General features: G+C 36.7%; 1 protein-coding gene across 2 annotated transcripts in view; it reads left to right on the top strand.

Moving 5' to 3' along the window:
* LOC142063197 (connector enhancer of kinase suppressor of ras 2-like) overlaps positions 1-20,192 on the top strand; it is a 214,048-nt gene that overhangs the window by 126,595 nt on the left and 67,261 nt on the right. For both annotated transcript variants that reach the window (XM_075106632.1, XM_075106631.1), the window contains exons 8-9: positions 1,636-1,704; positions 14,744-14,890. In XM_075106632.1, the coding sequence (XP_074962733.1) occupies positions 1,636-1,704; positions 14,744-14,890 (216 nt within the window). The remainder of the gene's footprint in view (positions 1-1,635; positions 1,705-14,743; positions 14,891-20,192) is intronic.

A 20,192-nucleotide genomic window follows, 5' to 3' on the forward strand; every position in this document is an offset into this window, starting at 1 on the left:
AGGACCGCGTCCAGGCGGGGTGTGAATGTCTCCAGGGAAGGGACTCCACAACCTCTCTGGGCAGCCTGTGCCACTGCTCTGGCACCCACACAGCAAAGGAGTCTTTCCTCATATTGAGGTGGAACTTCCCATGTTCCAACTTGTGCCCGTTGCCCCTTGACCTGTCGTTGGGCACTAATGAAAAGAGCCTAGTCCCATCGTCCTGACACCCACCCTTCAAATATTTATAGGTATTGATGAGATCCCCCCTCAGTCTTCTCTTTTCCAGGCTGAACAAACCCAGGTCTCTCAGCCTTTCCTCATATGGGAGATGCTCCAGTCCCCTGATCATCTTCATAGCTCTCTGCTGGACTTGCTCAAGGAGTTCCACATCCTTCTTAAACTGCGGGGCCCAAAACTGGACACAGGACTCCAGATGTGGTCTTACTAGGGCAGAGTAGAGGGGGAGGATAACCTCTCTCAATCTGCTGGCCACACTCCTTTTAATGCATCCCAGGATACTGTTGGCCTTCTTGGCCACAAGGGCACATTGTTGGCTCGTGGTCAGCTGCTTGTCCACCAGCACTCCCAAGTCCTTCTCAAAAGAGCCGCTTTCCAATAGTTCAGCCCAAACCATAAGTCCTTTTCTGTGAGGAACTTCTTCAACAGTATTAGAGCTAGACCACTCTCTGTAGCTGCAAGTGGCTCTTTTTCTGCCTTTCTTAGCAGTCTGCTTGCTTGGACGGGGAACTTGAGCTGTTACTTGAAGAGTATTTTGCTTTAAACATTTCTGCATTGTTTGAGATGGGACAATCTGTCCTATCTCTGACTCAGTTTCTAACAAGTAGAGTAAACATTCAACCTTGTCCAAGTCTCCTGGCTGGTCTACTTCCTTAATAGCTAACTTCCACTGTGATTTACTTCTCAAGGTGATGTCTCAGCTCTTTAATTCTTTCGTGATTATTTTCTCTTGAATTTCAATTGGTGTACTCTGTGTCAGTAGAACACTCTTGTAAGCTAGTGCACAATGCAAGTAAGTCGCCATGAATTCCCAGTTCTCCACTCCTGAGTATGACTGCTGATCTCCTGCACACCTTACAGATTTGTCTTACAACTTTAAGATCTGGTTTCACTGAGGCATTTAAAAATGGTTTGCTAAATAGCAGCGGACCATGTTCAAATAGCTTTTCAATGGGTTTGAATCCATTTTAATGTGATTAGAAGATGCTGTCTTTTCTGTTACAGGCGCACTTGATGCAGCCTGGTCCCTGAACATGCAATAAGCTCAGTATTTGTTGACTTTACAGATATGTGATGTAATTTCACTCGGTGTATTCCCAGCAAGATTGTGATTGCTCATACGCCCCACAGAGAGGTAAAGAAGCTAGAATAGTTCAACCAGTCACAAAGGCTGTTCATCACCAATGGAAGGGGATTCTAGATTATTTTGTCAAATTGCCAGCTGTAACCAGGAAAAAACATAGTTCCTTATAAACACAGTTTTTATAAATATGACCAATTATTGTTATTTGATAACAAAAATACTTCATTGGGCATAGCTTTCTTGCCTCCTTCAACAATCGTTGCTTTAATTCCTGCTCTTCCCTTCTCCCTCTGCACCCTTCATGTAAGATATTTATCATCTTTTGTCCTTAGTCTCCTGCTGACCAGTGTAAGAAAATCCATGCTGGTGACGAGGTGATCCAGGTCAACCATCAAACCGTGGTAAGTATTTTGGAAATTCTGCTCTGCAGACTTTGCCTATTCCCACGGCTATAAAGGTAATAATTCTTTCTAGAAGGTAACTTTGCTAACCTAGATTATTATTTATGTATTTTAAGATATGATAAGCTACAGCTTATGCTTAATAAGAAAAGTCACAAGTTGAGTCAGTAACCAGCCCAGGGGGATTAAGTCAAATTTACATTTTCCACAGCTGCTGTTCAACATCGGTCTCTTTCTGTAAGGGGATCCCAGAATATTTCACTGAAGTTCTTAGACTTCTCGTTATGGCAAGTTTAACTTTTTCTCTTCAACAGGATTTTGCATTCTGTTAAATACGGGATTCAGATTAAAAATGCAGAAGTGTTGTAATGGCCATATATTCTGAATCTGTTGGGGTGAAAAGTGTAAAGATTATTTAAGTGTTGATAGAAAACAGATTTTGCTTTTGTGCATTCTTACACGCAGATTTATTTTTAAACAGATGAGCAGTTTTATAAAGTTAGTGAAACATAATTTGTTTAAAATCACATAAGTATGTGTATGCACAAGTGTATGCTGAGCTTAAGGTATTGTAGCACAATTTGCGTACTTTTAAACAAGCCTACCATTGCGCTTCTTTCACAGCTGCATGTTCTATTGCATAACTGTGTACATATAAAACTACATTTCATTTTATGTAGAAATGCAGGAATAATATGTTTCTGCAGCATTCATAGAATTGTATCCTCCCTTAAAATACACGTGATTTCACTGAAGAATTAGTAATATTTTTTTAGATTATATTATTTGTCATTGAGCTCTGAAAGCCTATCAGAGTGCGTATCTAAAAGCCTATCAGAGCCTCAACCAAGGTTGATAGATTATATTTTTCTTCCTGTTTTGTGATGACACAGGCTGCTGCCTTCTAACTGATATTAGTTCCAGTGTTGATGATTACTGAAAGAAATGCAGTCATATTTTGTCCCAGCATTATCTTAAGTCACAAGGACTGTCGCTTTTAAAAAACTAAAACTATGTTTCAGAAGAATGGAAGCTGTGTTGCTGGAACTGCAGGTGAAAGGAACACTTGTATTTATTACTTATTAGGCATGGGGCAGCATTGTGACAATGATGATAACTTCCTAAAGTGCTTATAATTTAGTCATTTAACTTTGTCTTGCTGAACCCTGTCTACAAACACCACAGCAGCAGCAAAATTAAGAAATCTCTTTGTCATTTTTGTGAGGTGGAAATATGAAAGTCTGACTATTAAAATCTTATGATTAGAGAGCAAATATTTTCTCTCGAAAAGAAGTATAACTTATTCATTTACACTTTAAATGTTAATGCAACACACAGCTCTTATCTGTATTGGAGAGGTTCTTTGAGTTGTCATAGTTACAAGTCGAAATATGCATTAGACTGGCTTTCTCCATCAGACATACTCTTCAAGTGACAGACCTGATTTAATCTTCACTCCCATGGCTGAAATCCCCTTATTCAACAGCTCTAGAACTGGTTTTCTGGATAGCAATTCTTTCCATGTGTGTTATTACAACAGGCCCAAGATGTTTGAAACTTGTAAGCCCTTTCCAGCTAAGGGCACAGTACCAACAGCTGAGACAAGTGCCATAAAATACCTTTTTCTAAAAAACCCCACTATTAATTATTCATTCTGAAGCTTGTAACAAGCTAAGAAAAGAGACAAATGGCAAGCTGTTTCTTTTGGAAATTTATTCTTCCTTTGAAATGGCTGGGAAAACCTCATTCTGTCTTCACTGTGACTTTGGGAAATCAGGCAGTAATACTGAGTGTTTACATGTTTCAGAGATGCACGTCCAACCCCCTCACCTCGTGGATTGGAAGTTTTAATGTTTTAAGTACCCCTTTGATCTTCAGGTGTGCCTTTTAAGTCCAGTCACTTCTGGCACGTATTACTGCAAACTGCATTTAACTTGGTGAAGAAGGAGCACAGCTATCACAAGTTGTGATGATCAATATCATGCTTGTAATTACCATTCTTTCCATTCATGGACTAGAATAATCCAAAGAAAACAGCTCATTAAATTTCCACGTAATCAATATTTTAATACTAGCAAGACCAGCTCATAAAATGAGGTGTAACCCATTTGAAATTAATGAGGGGCAGAGGGGGCAATTGAGTAACCTTACAAAAGAAAGGCTCGCTTATCTGTGGTGGTCTTACAGGTTTTCCAAAGCTGTAAACTGTTGCTCACCAAGTAGAGGAGCATGGATTTGTGCCTGCACAGAGTCCTCGCTGGAACCCAACACTTCCTCACACAAGCCTTTGACTCCACAGCTTAACAAAAGCAACTGGTAGTAGAAGTAAAATCGTAAAAGAAAAGTACAAAGCAGTCTGAACATATGCCTAGCCAAAGCATGCTTGTTCAGCTCCTTTGTACTTCTCACTTCTCTCACTATGTTTTCTCCAGCCGTTTTTCTTACCTGGTAGTTGGTAGCGTCATTTCTCCCATTAGCGGGGTTTCTGGAGCGGAGATTCCAGCGCTTGCTTCTTTCTGCCTCTCTGCAAAACTCCTATTCAATATTTTATCCACTTTCTAAAGTTCAATGTCACATCTTCATTCCCTGTAAAATAAAATTGCAGCAAAAGTTTGCATTTATTTATAACCAGTTATGATAGCTTGCATTTTCTCTTTACCTTGTTCTGGAGCTGAAAGAAGTGGAGTTTTTCCTCATTTCTCTGAAGTATCATGCTGTTAAACTTATTTCATATGAAGCATTTAGCATTGCCCTGTGAAGAGGCAAATTACTGCATTTAGTAATTTTAGTAAATACTTCCTGGGTTGTTACAGAATCTTCAAGATAAATAGTTAAAATATTATATACAATAAATGTGTCCAGTGAAATCCATGGTCTCTAGTCTCATGTTATTTTTCCACAGAGACTCTACTTAAAGCATGAAAAGCCTAGCAATAAAAATACAGGTCTTAGTGTTATTTCTTATTCCTACTTTTACCTGTTCATCGGTAAGGGAGGCTCCATGCTTTCATAAAACACATACACAATGTAAAGATGCAGAAATATACTTTCTTCAGATATTTGTATGCCTCAGAGATCCTGCATCCCACAGATTTTTTTGTTTTCCTAACAAAGACATTTTCTGAAGATTGATGCTTCTGTAGCATTTTGGTAGTCTGTCAAATATAAATCCTGTTCAACCAATGTGTTTTGAAATAATTTGGTCCGCAGATGATTAGATATAGCCACTTTGTATTGCCACGGGTGAAAATACTTTCCTGATTAGAGAAAGTGTGGATCTCCCGTGATAGATTCCAATCCTGTAACTGACTCTGGCATCATTTAATCTCATGTTGACTGAACTAGGCCAATGTATTTACTAGATAAATTCATATTCACTCATTTAGTAAGATCATTTGAGTTTTAAAACATTCGTTGGTGTTCCCACAACCTGTAATAAATTGTTCCGGTAGTTAATTATTTTTATTGCTGGGGGAAAAAAAATAATTTTATTTGTGTTCTACATTTGTCTAGCACAAGCTTCCAGTCCTTTGATCTGGATATGTTTTTATCTATTAGATCAGAAAGCAGGTTCCTCATTCAGGTATTTTCAGGATGCAATCAAATTTTCTCTTCACTGTTTTTTTGTAAGCTAGATAATTTGAGCACTTCCACTTTGTCATCGTAGCGCATGACCCTCCTCAGCAGCCTCTTTAAATTCCCAACTGTGATACTTTGCATATTTAACACTGAGTTACAGAGCTGTACAATGAAAACATTCATTCATGGGTAGGGCAGTATTCCTGTGCTAAAACAGTACAAACAACACTACCTTAATGTAGCCATCACCAGCTAGCTCTTTACTCTCTTTAAAAGGCTTGTGTTTATTTTTCATTCATACGTAAGCAAAAATGAAACTAAGAGGACTCTTTGATTTTATTTTTTCCCCCTTTTAAAACCAAACCTGACATTTCAATTTAAGTTTCACTCTTTCCATAGGAAGTCCATTTTAAGAGAAGAATCATTATCTGTTTTGAAACTGAGAGAGGAGTAAGCTCTTACACAGGTTTAAGAAGATGTAGACATGGAAATAGTTGTATTGTCCCTGAATTCGAGTGGAGTCAGCACAGATTAACAGCATTTCTAATCCTGGAGGCACTTCTCTGGGGTTGTATAACTACAGCAGGGGATTAGGTATGATGACAGTGTCAGTCCCATTGAATTGCTGGATGTGTGGAGTTTAGCATTTTGTGATTGATGTGACTAGAATATTTTGGTTCTATGTTTTAAAAATTATTCTTATTATCTACAATCAATACACTCATCTTATGTAAAGCATTATCTTTATTAAGTAAGAAATATGAGATAGCTAGGAGGTAGTATACTCACACTCATTTTCCCCCTTGAAAGCTGTTATATTAACAAATACATTAAAAATGGTAACAAAACAAGACCCCTTGTTTTACTTTACTTTTCAAATAACTTTTTTATGTAGTTGAGAGGTTTTTTTTTAAAAAAAGAGTTCTGAAAGTATCAAAGGAAAGCAGCTTACAAATTATATAATGCAACAATTGAAAGAGTTAGAAATAAAAGACTTACTATGTGGAATCTGGTCTAACCAAGGAACACTCTGTAATACAATTATAAAGATCAAAGAAAAAATAATAGTACTTTAGGCAAGAAATTAATTAAATCAGGCAATTCACCACTGGCTGTTAAGATCATTTAATCATCCAATTTCCTTATTTGCTTTTCTGCCTGTCCTTCTTGCTTATTATATTTTAATAAAACAGCATACGAAACTTATAAGTTATATATTCTAAATTACTGCCACACTAACTCTTTATTTTTTCCCTGCAATAACAACAGGCACTAGTTTGGCCAGTGCCTTGTAGATTTTTACTTCCTCTTTTATAAAATTATACAGATGTGCTAAATATGCCACTGTACATCTGTTTATTTGCAAAATTAATAATTACCTTAGGTTCCATGGATAGTACACTTTCTGCTGCTCAGTTGAAATAGTAAATTTCATATTGTCTGTTTTTTTAAATTTAGGTTTATATATGGGACGCAATTCTTCTGTCAGAGAATTGGGACTGTCATGCAGTGAAAATAGGGTAAGGTAGAGCTAAGATAGTCACTAGCCAAGAAACACTTGTTTCTTTCAATTTCACATAACAAGGGATAGTATCAAACATAGAGCAAAGAAGTAAACCAGCCATAACAATTATATAGGTGTATACATATTTGGGATTGAAGCAAAGTTGGATAATTTAATGCTAAATAATCTACATCTCAGTTTACTGAAGAGAATGAAACTTTCAATTGCAAGTCCCTAAGCAAGGATTTTTAATGAATTGTCTGCTTTAGGGTAACATCGTATGCTGGGGAAATGTAAGCAGGCAAAACTTAGCAGTCAGTACTTCGCAAGACCTTGTATGTGATTTAGAGAGGAAAGGATAACTAAAGACATGAAGGAAAATGGCATGTTATGTGAAATGCAGCATGAACTTATGAAAATTAAATTATGTCAATGTTCTACCTTTGATAATTTTTCAGACAACAGAAATATTGCAGATCCAAACGAGTATTGATCCAGCTGCCTGACCATCTGTAAATACTTAATCTACTTCTGTATAGAAAAGTGTTCGATAAACAGGAGAAAACTGACTTTTCAGAAAACTGTGGGGTTTTTTTTGGTTTTGGGTTTTTTTTGAGGATTAGAATTTGAAGGTTATTTAATAGGACAGAGAGCAATAATAATGCTTTTAGTAATTCCTGTTGAAAGCTAGATCTTACTCGAGAGCAACCGGCAAGACTCCAGAAGTCAGAATGTAGTAATTAATCCCAAATCAACTGAGTGCTGTAGAGGCCATGTGACTGAAAATGGCAAAGATTAATCTGGAATTAATCAAGAAACATGTTTCTAGGAGAAATATAGTTTTAATGCCATTGTCCTGACATTGGTAATATCTTGTCTGAAATACTGTGTGATGTTTGGGTCATTTACAGTCATCAAAGGTGTGAAGTTGCATATGAACATTAAAAAAATGTAATGGGTAAAAAAGAAAATGTATCATCTGTCTCATATGAAAAGAATTTTTTTAAGGATTTCAATTTGGTTAACTCAGCCAGCTAGGTCTGAGACAGAATTCTTCTTTCTTAACAGACAGAGCCTATAAAGGCCAGAAAGAGAAAGAACTCTTTAAGGTCAAAACCCATGTTGTGCAAGAGCAAGCATGCATACAAGCATCTGTAAGTAAATCTGTGGTGGAATTTAAGTGTTCTGCCTAGGATGGTCATTGAAGAACTGATGAAAATGATTACATTGTAGTTGCCTGCAGCTATGTAGAAGAGTAAACAAATGGATGTAGTAGCCTAGAAGGGCTCTTTGAGTTCTAACGCCTTTGCTTTGTTGTGTAATGTATTTATTATGTTACCTCTAAATAGCTGTTGGTTTTAACTAATTTAGTTGCATTTTCATACATGATAAGGTTATTCTTTGGAATTATGGATGCTATGCTTGCAATACTTAAAGGGGGTCTGTATGAAAGATGGGGCAGACTTCTTAGCAGGGCCTGTTGCAATACAGCAAGGGGTGATGTTTTTAAACTAAAGGCTGGTAGATTTAGACTAGTTGTAGGGAAGAAATTTTTTACAATGAGAGTGGTGAAGCACTGGCCAGGTTGCCCAGAGAGGTGGCAGAACCCCCATCCCTGGAAACATGCAAGGTCAGGTTGGACGGGGCTCTGAGCAACCTGGTCTAGTTGGAGATGTCTCTGTTCATGGCAGGAGGGTTGGACTAGATGGCCTTTAAAGGTTCCTTCCAACGCAAATGATTCTGTGGTTCTAAGCACACGGTCAGCAGCCTAATGCCCTTTAATACTGTTCATTGACAAATTACATACTTTAAATTAAGTATGACAAGAGCCCCAACACAATGAAGTAATTTTAGCACTGATTTATTGGTCTTAAGATATTTATTGAATTAATATCCTAGGTGTATGTTTCTGAATTGTAAATTTGAGTCTTAATGACAGCTCATTTTAGATGGAGATAAACCTGTAAATGTAGTGCCAGATAACACTATCTGTGTTTCAGCACACTTTGTGCTGTGAAATACAAGTAGGAAAAGGAAAGACAAAAGATGTAATGAGAATTACAGCTTCTCCCAGAAGATGTCATTCTGTTTCCAAACAAATTGCCACATGTTACTTATCCTCAGGATTCTGCCTTTCAAAAAGGCTTAGTAATGCATGCCCCCCAGTAGCAGATCTTGCATCTTCTTGGAATATTGCTCTATTTCTCCATTAGTTAATGAAAATAACTGTGTAAGATAATGGGAGAACAGTTGTTTTTCCATCACCAATTATTGTTAGTAACAGTTAGGGTATTAATAAGAGTGAATCAGCTACAGGTGTTAATGACGAGCTTCCCATTCAGTGACAGAAAGTAGTCTTATGATCTTCCAGTACATCTTTGTCTAATAATAATTTCTGATTTCCACGTTAATCAAACTAATTCCCTTGATTAATTCCCTAATAAGGCAAAGTGAATTATAGACTTAAAATACGAAAGGATGATTGTCGGTTCCCTTAAGAAAAAGTTGAGTTTACACAAGCCGTCTTTTTATTTTTTTTAATGCAAATATGAAGAGAGGTCATACTCTTGAGGTTCAAGTAAGTATCCAGATGGCTTTGCTTATGTATTTGAAGAGCCTTGAGGGGAAACATCTGTACTGGTTCATGTAAGGGTTACTGCAGTCAATGTAGAACTACTTGTTTTCAGGTGGTGTGCAAGATAATATGCTCTAAATACTTAGAAAATGTTCTGTACAAGAGCTTTCCAGATCCAAATGCCTACCAAGGTAGTTCTCATATTCCTGTTTGGTTAATGCTCTGTCTCTCTCCATCCTAGGTAACATTAAAGCTGGCATATGATACGCTGAGTAGAATCCACAGAAGTCTCACAGACAAATTAGAGTGTAACCTACCTTCCTTCTGTGAGGTGCACTCTGCGTTTTTGTATTTCTTAGAACTTTTTGATTCTTCAGAGTCCTGAGAGACGTTTAGGGTTTGATAAGGCAGTGAAGGAACTGAGGAACCACCCTTCTGCTTTATCCCCAGATTTTTCAGGAAAATCAGAGAAAGGAATATATATATATTCTATCCACTATGCATTCCTAGTTCTGCTACCTGAGCTGTGTCTTCTAAATTTGGACCACAACAAATATGTGTGATGTGTTTTGAAGAAATTGCCATGGCGGTAGATAACTGTGGTGGCGGTTTTGACTACTGGAATCTTCTGATAAGCACCATCATGTTCAACAGTCCAGCTGTTTTTTCAGTTCCTTTTAATAGACAACTATATCCTGCATTTAATGCCTGTGCAGTCATCCACAAATGCACTGGTTTGTGTTTTATTCCATCTTTTTTTTGTGTGTGTGTCTATAACATTAAGAATTATTTATGTTTGTTTTTCATACAGATCATCAGTGAGTCATCACTGGCTGGGTAGCCTTTATTTTAAAAGAGGAGAAAAGGTGCTTGTGCAGCATGAACAGAGTTTGGATTTATAAAAATGCCAAAATCCCTATTGCTGGTAGTATGCATTCCAAATCCCATTCATGCAAATCTAGGTCTTAATGAGAAGGAACTAAGTAAAAGTCAATATAGGGAGACTCTAAAGAAGATATTGGAGAACTAGAAAGAAAACCTAGCTTACTGTAGGTTAATGAAAGTGAGTTATGTTTTTCTGGACATATTTGTTTATGCAATCCCAGCTACAAAATTATCAGGTTTAGGTATAAAAAATTACTACAGCATTGTGGATATTTAAATCATTATACTTTTATGATACAGGAATTAGTATCATAGGGATTAATATTTTTGGAACTATTATTTTTAAACTTTCTATACTTTTGCAGTTTCCACTAATTATCTGGCTTGTACTTCCTATGAGAAAACTAAAAAAATCCTTTAACATAGAGAGTAGTATACAATTTTTTCCCTGGAGCCCTTCTTTCCACACTGAGGATGTAAAAACCAATAAAATTTATTGATTAGAGTGATCCTAAGTGTAAACCACCAAAATCTTAAACTTTCACCTGCCCCTTAACATCTTCATTGACTTGCTTTGCTTTCTTCTAGGTTTCTTCTGTACTTAGCATCAAAATTTAAAAAAACACAATTTTTGGCTAAAATTAAGCCATGAATCTTTTAAAGCCAATAAGTATCAAAGCTTTGGTGATTCTAATAATTTTACAGACTCTATGTGTATCTGTGGTAGCAATTCTCGTTGCTGGTAGCTGACTGTATTTTGTTTGTCCTTTGAGTTATGAAGACAGACACCTGCAGGCAAGTGATGTTCCACATTCTAGGTTTTTTAGGCCCAGCTTATAAAGAGATGAAAAATAGTGCACTGTATTTCAATATGCCAATATGTTTAGCAGAGAACTGTGACTAGATCGTGACCATGGCTAGAGCTTTACCGTGCTATGCAAAGATGACATAATAATGTCCTTCAGAATATGTTGATTTGAATGCAATGGGTATCCTAATTGCTCCAATTTCCTTTATTCAGGAAAATAAAAAAGTATCACACTAGTATTTTTTTTTCTTTCATTAGCCTAATTTTAAAATTAACTTTCATAACTCAGTGAAATAGAAGTCATGGAATCATTAAGGTTGGAAGGCACCTCTAAGGTCAGTTCCAACTGTCCAACCAACACCACCATGCCTCCTAAACCATGTCCCAAATTATTCTTTTTAGTATCTTAACCCATATTGTAGAATCTGATTAACTGAATGTATACGCTAAAAATCTTAAAGGAGCAAAATACCCTTTTGCTAAATACATCTTACCATGGCAAGAAGGTAGTGATTGCTGTTAAGGATGGATTCTTTAAGAATAAATGTCAAAATCTGTCTCAAGGACTGGATTTCAACTAAGATTTTTGATCCAGTGTAATGACTTCTATTTTTCAAAGATATTTTTAGTAATACAATTTATAATAACATGTCCAAATTCCTAAGAGCATTTTATCATAGCCTAGTAGTAATGACTGCAGACTGTTCTCTAATAGATCTTGGTATCTAATGGTTTTGGCATTAAGGTTCTCACTGGAATAATTTATCATTAACTTAATTATTTATCATTCTTTTCTAAAAGGAGCTCACGGAACTCCATCAGCATTCTCAGAATTACATCAATCTATAAAAATAAAAAATAGTTCATTTTTAATTTTATAATTGAGTAAATACATATATATATAGCGCCCCTGTCATTTCATAAACAAAGTGCAAACTAGAAGAGTTTGTCTGGAACACAAGTTGACACATTTGCACTTGCTTGGCTGTGGCCTGTTTATAATTCCCACAATTTGCTGGTTTCCTGTGGCCAGTGCATTTTTAGAATGTTTTCAATAGAACAGCAACATTAAAAAATAGAATAGAACTTTAAAAAGCTATTAAAATCCTTTTTAGAATTACAACACATACTGCAGTTCTTTCCAAACCAAATGTTCACACCTGGGATCCCAGCTTCCGGCCCACTGTGGATTCAGAGTAGAACCTTACGGTTTATATCTTAACTTCTCTTCAGCCCTTGTAAGAAAATTTGAATTGAAATCTCTTCAAGGCCGCCTTTATTATTTTCCCTCCACCTTCATGTGTAATCATGCTCCAGGAAGAAGTAATTATAAGCCATACCTGATATAGTAGGTGACGTTTGAACCGCTCTGATTCTGAACACCTAAAATCTTTTTTTCTTTCTTTAATAGCAGCGGGAATACACATTTTGGTCAGAAGAGCAATGACAATTAAAGTGTTACAGTGAATTCTGAAAGGTCAAACACAGTCAAAAAGCAAAGCAAACATAACGGCACTTAATTCTTGCATATACTTGTACAGTTACTGCTTTTGTGTTCCCAAAGCTTTTTATTCTTAACAGCTCACTTTAAGGCTGCTGTAGTTTGGCCTCGGTACAGTTGTGCCTGGAGAACAGCTGTACGAACACAGCATTCTAATTCCTTTTCAGTACAGCTCTGCTTGACGCTAGGGCTTAAGACTTGTGGTATTTGTAACACTTATGACAGGTCTTTACTATAGTGATTTATTGCTACTGTAAAAATCTGCCATGTTTGAAATAGAAAATGGAGGGAAGAGTCTCATACAGGTGCTGGGGGCTCAGCTTTTATGTGAAAGAAATTGGCTGTTGAAAAAAATATTCTGTGCAGGATTGGATCCGTACTGCTTTGTTTAGCAGAACTGTGGGTAGGAAGTAACCATCACTGTTCAAATTAAAACCTGACTCACTTAAGTAATGTCTTAAAAAGGATGCAATATTTAAAAGGGTAAGTGGAGAGTCTATCTGGTACCTGTTCGCTTGCCTTGAGGGACAAATCTAGAAATCATGTGTGATTAGGAGAAGATGCAAGTAAGTAAGGCTAGGAAAATCCTTCAAAGCCCTCCCTGTAAATACTTATGCATGCCTTGCTGTTTCCCAGAGCTGAATGTGAACCAGTAACCTAATTGTCACTTGCAGCCAGTAGTTCCTTTCTAGGTAGGCTTGTTCTTGTAATCTGAGTTACTTCAGCAAGATCTTTGGTATACTTGCTGAAGATAACAAGACGAGACTAAATGGAGGCGATAGCTTAGCCCTTGGGACCCAGGGCTAAGGTTAAGTGTGAGTAACTAAGAGTCTGTTTTAGTCATTCCATTGATCGGATGCCAGTGGAAGAGACAAATTTCAAAATTTGTGGTGTAAGTCTGGTTATCTGCATCAGGTCACAACCACACTGAGAAAACATACAAGCTTTAGCAGTGAGTGTTAGCAAATCCTGTGAGCATTGCAATATATTTCCATCTGCCAGTACTAATTTGGGTATCACCTAGGATACATTTTCTGCGACTGTAATATTAAAGAAACTTCTTCAATAATAGAGTTACTTGGGAAACTGGGCAAACCAGCTTTAATGACAGCTCACTGTGAAGTGCCCAGTGGTAGGAATTTCTTGTTTTATTCATAGTGAACAAGCTAATACATCGGTTGCATATAGGAAGGGCAAAAGGACTGCTGAATGGAGCCAAATTTATTCTCTTATTTAAACTAGTACAATTCCACTGATTTCAGTGGTGTAACTTGGAAGAAAGGTTGGTTTAGGTTTAGAACAATGTGAATTTTTATGAATTTCACTTTCAGTTCTGAATTTACATATCTGACTGTGTTGATACCCCCTTTTTTTTCTCGTGTGTCTCTGGAAATATGGATAGAAATTCAGCAGCACTTAAATGTGTAAGACACTACTTCTATCATAAACATCTTTATATACTGTCATTTATATTATTATTCAGTGTTAAAGCCTCTTCAACCATTCAGGATAATAGTATAGTGTAAACATTAAAAAATAATCCCATAAAAATACATTTTTTTTTGTTTTAATGAATAAACAGTTAATGGTAAATTCATATTTAAATAATCAAGAAGATTAAGAAATGCCTTTAAGCAGCTGTTTGCGAGATGGGCTTATAAAATCCTTTCAGTACTACTGATGGGTTTTTTTATGGCTATGTTTGTGATTTATAGGAACTTGAATTGCTCGGCTCTGTGCAGAGGCTGTATAGCTAAATCAGTAAATGATCATTTATCTTCAGTTAGATTCTTAAATCTGCTACACATATGTTACATATGTTGCTTATAGCATAGTCTGTCTTCCTCCTCGGCAGTGAATGTTTCAATCAAGGATCCAGATTAAAATTATATCATGACTGCTAGTCCTCATCTTTTGATTTAAAACGTACAGTGATCTCACAAATTGTTAAAAGAGAGACAGCGTTCACTTATGCCTTATTTTCTTGAGAAATGTAGCTTAAAAAAAAAATCCAGCTTCAGCAATATAATTTCAGCCCAACAGAAGTAATAAGAGACACTGTTTATAAAAACTGCTTATGTTTGCAAAGAGTAGGCTGTAATAGACCTTTTCAGTTAATAGAAGACTTCCTTCACATTTAAAGTTAAATGGAAAGGTTTCAAAATTCAATTATGGAATTTTTCCTAGGTTGGCTGGCAGTTAAAGAACCTAGTAAATGCATTGCGGGAAGACCCAAATGGAGTGATTTTAACCTTGAAAAAACGCCCTCAGAATACATTGGTTTCTGCTCCTGCCCTTCTGAAGAACGTGAGGTGGAAGCCTCTTGCACTTCAGGTAAGAAGGCTGTTGCAACACTGGTGTCACGGGAAATCCTTTACCCTGTTCAAGACAAAACACTAGAATTCTTCCTTCCAGTGAAAGGAACAGGAGCCTCTAAAAAGTCCCAAATTCCTTTGAAACTGGGTGCTGAGCTAAGTTTGTGTGGCGATAATTTATGTGTCAATAAGATTGTTTTCCTCCAATGTTTTATGAAGTCGAGAGCCACAAGAATTCATAGAAGGAAAGAACATTTACAAATGGTCTTACTGTAGAACAAGGCAGCCTAGGGTTCAGTAGCTTGCTTTGACTGGCAGAGGCAACATTGCCTCCCTGTTTCCATTATTCCACATTCTGTCAAAACTATTTGTAATCAAGTGTGTCAGACCTTTTAAATTTCAGGAAAAATCTGCTTCTGTTCTGTATCTCTCATCAGCTTTGAGTCTTTGGTAGCAATGCTAATAGAACCTCTAATATTTTCTGCATATTTATTCCTTGAAAACCTGTTGACATGAAAAAAAATCAGTTGTGAACATCACAGCTGGTTCTTCCTACAGCATCAAGATGTGTATTAGAAACTGACTGACCGTAAAAAGACCAAACTCAAAATGTTGTTATTAAAGGAAAGTTTTTTGAATAAGTTAGTAACTAGGCACGTTCAATACTCAATAACATCCTTTAATAAGTTTATGCACTTTCATAATGTGGAAGCTTCACGGAGTTGTTTGGTTTGGATCACATGATACATGAACGTGTTTCTGAAAAATTTTTAAATTAACAAAACAAAGTAAACCCTTCAAACCTATCCAGGCAAATTTCCTTCCTGCCTGGCACTTCCTGAATCTTTCATTCCTCCAAGTGCCTAAATCCTACACAGCTGCTTCACTTAAGGAGTTTGTGTAAGCCTTGCAGCTCAAGAGTGCTGACATGTGGGTCTTTCCTTTCTCTGTGACTGCACCTGGGGGAGAGGAAAGGTGTGTTGGGACACCCAGAGGAGAGTCAAAACTCTTCAGATTTTTCTGTCAGAAGGGTGCAGGGACATTATTTGCTCTGTAGCAAGATGATTGTGTATCTACTTGTGAACTTCATCTGAAGCCTCCAGGGCCAGCAAAATGGAAATTGCATTTGCAACAGGACTTCCACAGAGATCCTCTCTTTATATTAGTACATTAAAGGATCATAATTCACAAGCAGCCCTAGTTCTGGAAGTTTTGTCAGTGTGAAAATAATACGTATACATGGCACAGTATTTTCCACCAAACATGCCAACCTTTGTCATGGTAGTCGGGTAAGTGAAAGCACACCAAGCTATTTTTGTGCAATTATTGACAGTTTCTATTTTTGTGATGTGTTCTCCCTTGATGACCCAGAACACGAGCCCCTGAGGATCAAAGGGAGCTTTAAGTGTTCTTCTCACTAGGATATGTTCCTTCCCTATTGGAGAATAGTGCAGTGAGGGATTTAAATGAAAATATAAATCACTTTGGGAAATAAAAAGAGCATTGCCAGTGTTACTTCTTAACAATGGATTTTGTAACAAGATGTTGGAAACCAACTTTAGGTCTTCTTTAGCATCTCTTAGGTCTTCTTTATTCTTTGTGCCACAGAGTTAAGCTCAAGTATTAGGACCCAGATACATTTCAGGATGCAGTTTTTGTTTTGCCTGTTTCCTACAGCTCTCACCTGGATCTAGTATTATTTATTATTGTCATTAATGACTGGGAATAGCATGATTGACTTTCAAGATGATACTAAAGCTTGTGTTTCCTGGACAGCTGACATAACAGCTTGATGCTGGTGGAAAACAGTGATCTCACTTCCCTCTCCCTGTTCTTGGCTGCAGGATGTCCTCGCCTTTGTTTGACTTTGGCATTTTTTAGACTCTCTAGAACAGTTTAATTCGTTGAAATGGTAGTAAGGTTTCTGGTTTTATGTATTTGTTTTGTTTTGTGGTTTTTTTCTGGAGTTTTCTACCACTAATGGATTAAATTGGCTCTCACAGAACAGAGGCCATCAGAGGCTATGACAGACTTTCAGAAATAAGCACGATATATTCAGCATAGACAGGAGGTTTTATACTTAGACAAAAGTAACCAGCCTCATGGATGTAGGATATGGAATGACCAGTTAAGCAACAATCTGTAGAAAAAAAATCTCAGTTAAGTAGGTCAAAACTGAAATCAATTCAGCAAATGTCAGACTGTCACCAAAAAGGATAACGTATATGGATGTGTTATATTTCATGGTGTGTTACATATATGGATCCATATATATTGCTCTGCACGTGTAATTTGTCATGGTGCGTTATTTATATAGATACATATATGGATATATGTAAAGCACCATGATAAATAACACATGCAGAGCAATTCTTCCATTCTGATTTCGTGTTGGTAAAAAACAAAACAAAAGCAGTACATAATAAGGGAAGGAACAAAGGAAGAAGGATTTAAGAACTTGAAATTCAGGGGCCAGAAACAATATTTGTTAAGTCAGGCTGGTGCGCAGCAGGAATGTTTTTAATAAAAGTTTTCATGTTTTCTATTATTGCTTAAGGCACTCAGATGTTATTAATAATTTTTCCACAATAATTATGTTTAAAATTATATCACACATAGTTAATTTATGAATTATTAATGATACAGAATCTGTGAATCCTTACAAAATTTATTTCTTGCTCTCCTTGTAGTATTCCTTTGCTCTATGTAGTTTCCCTTGATGCTTAATTAACAGCAGCAGAATGTTAACATATGCCAAAGTTCCATGCTACAATTATCTTTCAGTGAGACAACATGTCAGTCATACCATTTTCTCATTTTGTCTCTAGTTGTCATTATGTGATATTAGAAGACTCTTTTCATTTTTAAACTCTGTGATTATCTTCCCACTCAATATAAAAGGGTTCTTCCAACTGCAGTGGCAAATAGCGCTCTGTTGTTTTATACAAGTAAGCACACCGGCAACTTCATTTGAATCAAATACAACATCTATTGTTTGGTTTTTTTTTCTTGACAGAAATTTCCTAATTGGAATAATCCTTCCTGTTATAACTACCTGATCCAGAACATTAAAATTCTGTTATTTAGCTTGAAATATAGAATCTGTTAGGTGATATGAACGGTAAAGCTTACATGAACAGTGACAATGTTATAATAATTCTTACATATTAGAAAATACATGTTATGCTCTGCAGATTTATAAGTATCTTCAGAATAATTCTAGATAAGTAGCTCATTTCAGACTTTGAGAACTATGTGAATTTGGAGAGATGTATCTTTGTACAAAAGAGAAATTCTATAGCATTATGAGAAAAGATGCTTGTAGAGCGAAAAAAGGAGAATAACGGGTTGGTGTATACCACTCAAGGTAGTTGGCAGTTCATAGTTTGGGTACTGTACCCTGATAGAATTGCTCAGATGAACTCTGAAATTATGTGCTGCCCATTTACTTTACTATCTCAGTGAGAAATATCTTGGGCAAAGAAAGACTTGTAATAGCTCAGACAAAGAAAATGCAGCAAGTAAGAAAGTTATGTTCTATTCTCTTAAATGTCTTATATTGGAGCTGAACAGTCGTTTCCTTTTCATCTTCATGCCACTCATGCTTTTATTGACTTCTGTATAATTGACAAATATTTCCTTGTATTCTCTTGCTCTGAGGACAAAAATTATTATTTACACATCAAAAAAGCTATATATTTCAGATTTCAAAAAAGGTAAAAATCCCCAAGACTTGAAAACACTGTGAACGTGGCAGCTGTTTCACAGCACAGCTGTACAGACTTAGCAGTATGTGAGAAATACTCAACACTGTTGAGAGTTCTGTTTCTTATTGTGAGTAGTATTTGTGTGTTGAACATGTAATTTATCTGAATAGCAGCTTGTCCAATTAGTCATCTGTGTCACTGGCATGAATTAACCTATTCTGACAAAAATTACACACTACAGGAATTTATAGGGTGGCACGCAGTTACAAAGCCCCATTTTCCCTTACCGCAGGCAACCCATGTAGAAGAGTGACGCCTGTGTGTTTTCTGTGAATTCACCCATCAGGGGAATTCTGGGGATTGAGTTTATTCCTTCAAGGGAGAAAGCAGAGACTCAGTACCCCATCCTTAATCTTCATACCCCCTCAAAAGGTAAGGGATGTCCATGTTCAAGCCTCTTGTTGCTGTACCACCGGGCTTTGCCACCTTCCTGCATCTTGTCCTGTTGTTTTTTGCAGGATGCACTGTGGTCACGCTTGTTGTTTTGAACAGCACTTTTAAAATAGGTACAGTATTTCATTATCCCGAATATCTGCAAAAGTCACTCAGAATCACAGCAATGTATTTTGTTTCTGAAACAGAATATTTCTGTTAGGCAAGCGTTTGCTTATTTCTGATGAGTGTTGAATTTACCATTTGTCTTTCATTTTTATTCTGGTATTTCAGCATTGCTTAATATTTTACTGATAATTAGCTATTCTCATTAAAAACTTTGGATAACAACAGCAGATACCTGAAGTGTCACTTTTTAGAAGTCCTCTATAAATGAATGTGTGTTCCTTGGGATTTTTTTTCACCTGTGCGGGTATTTGCACACACTGTCAAACATTCACTTGTACACGCACACAGTTGGCATAATCACTGTAAGTAATTGACATACAAGACTTAAAGATTTGATTATGTCTGTTTAATTGGTAGTCCTGGTTGGGATTATATTTACCATTTATTAAAGTTACCTTTTTTGATTTGGTATAATGCTAAAATATTATATTAAATATTCTTATTAAACTGGTGGTTTAATAATATTACAAGACCCCTGTGCTATTTTGCAGATAACTACAACCACTGCAATTCCACGTCTCATCTCACAGACACATCTGGAGCTCAGCGTGAAGGTGTACATGCTTGTTACCTTCATGCTGAGCTCCAGATCATAGAAGAATTATATGTACTGGAGTGATCTGAGTGATAATGAAGGAGGAGAAAGCAGGTGCTCTCTTCCCTTCATTAAAGACTCCCAGGCCAGATGAGTGAAGAAGGTTTCTTGTGAGCAACTAACAGAATCGCCCAATATGGCTTATTTGGATTGGGTGCATCCTTTGAGAAAGGGATAGAAACTGGCGTTGTTCCAGATACATAATGGCCAGCAAATTCTTGGAAAGCTCTGAAGACAGGTACTTTTCATAGAGAAGGTGGATAACATAAATGAAGCTGAGAGGGAGAAGGCAGGAGACAGCTCATCTGAGAGGAATCATGAAGCAGTGTATTTTCTTAAAAACTTACAACCTTTCTCTAGAGAAAGTAAACTTCAAAGGCACGTTTCTGTAAACTCAG

This window comes from Phalacrocorax aristotelis, chromosome 11 (assembly GCF_949628215.1).
Source record: "Phalacrocorax aristotelis chromosome 11, bGulAri2.1, whole genome shotgun sequence".
In the NCBI taxonomy this organism is placed as follows: domain Eukaryota; kingdom Metazoa; phylum Chordata; class Aves; order Suliformes; family Phalacrocoracidae; genus Phalacrocorax; species Phalacrocorax aristotelis.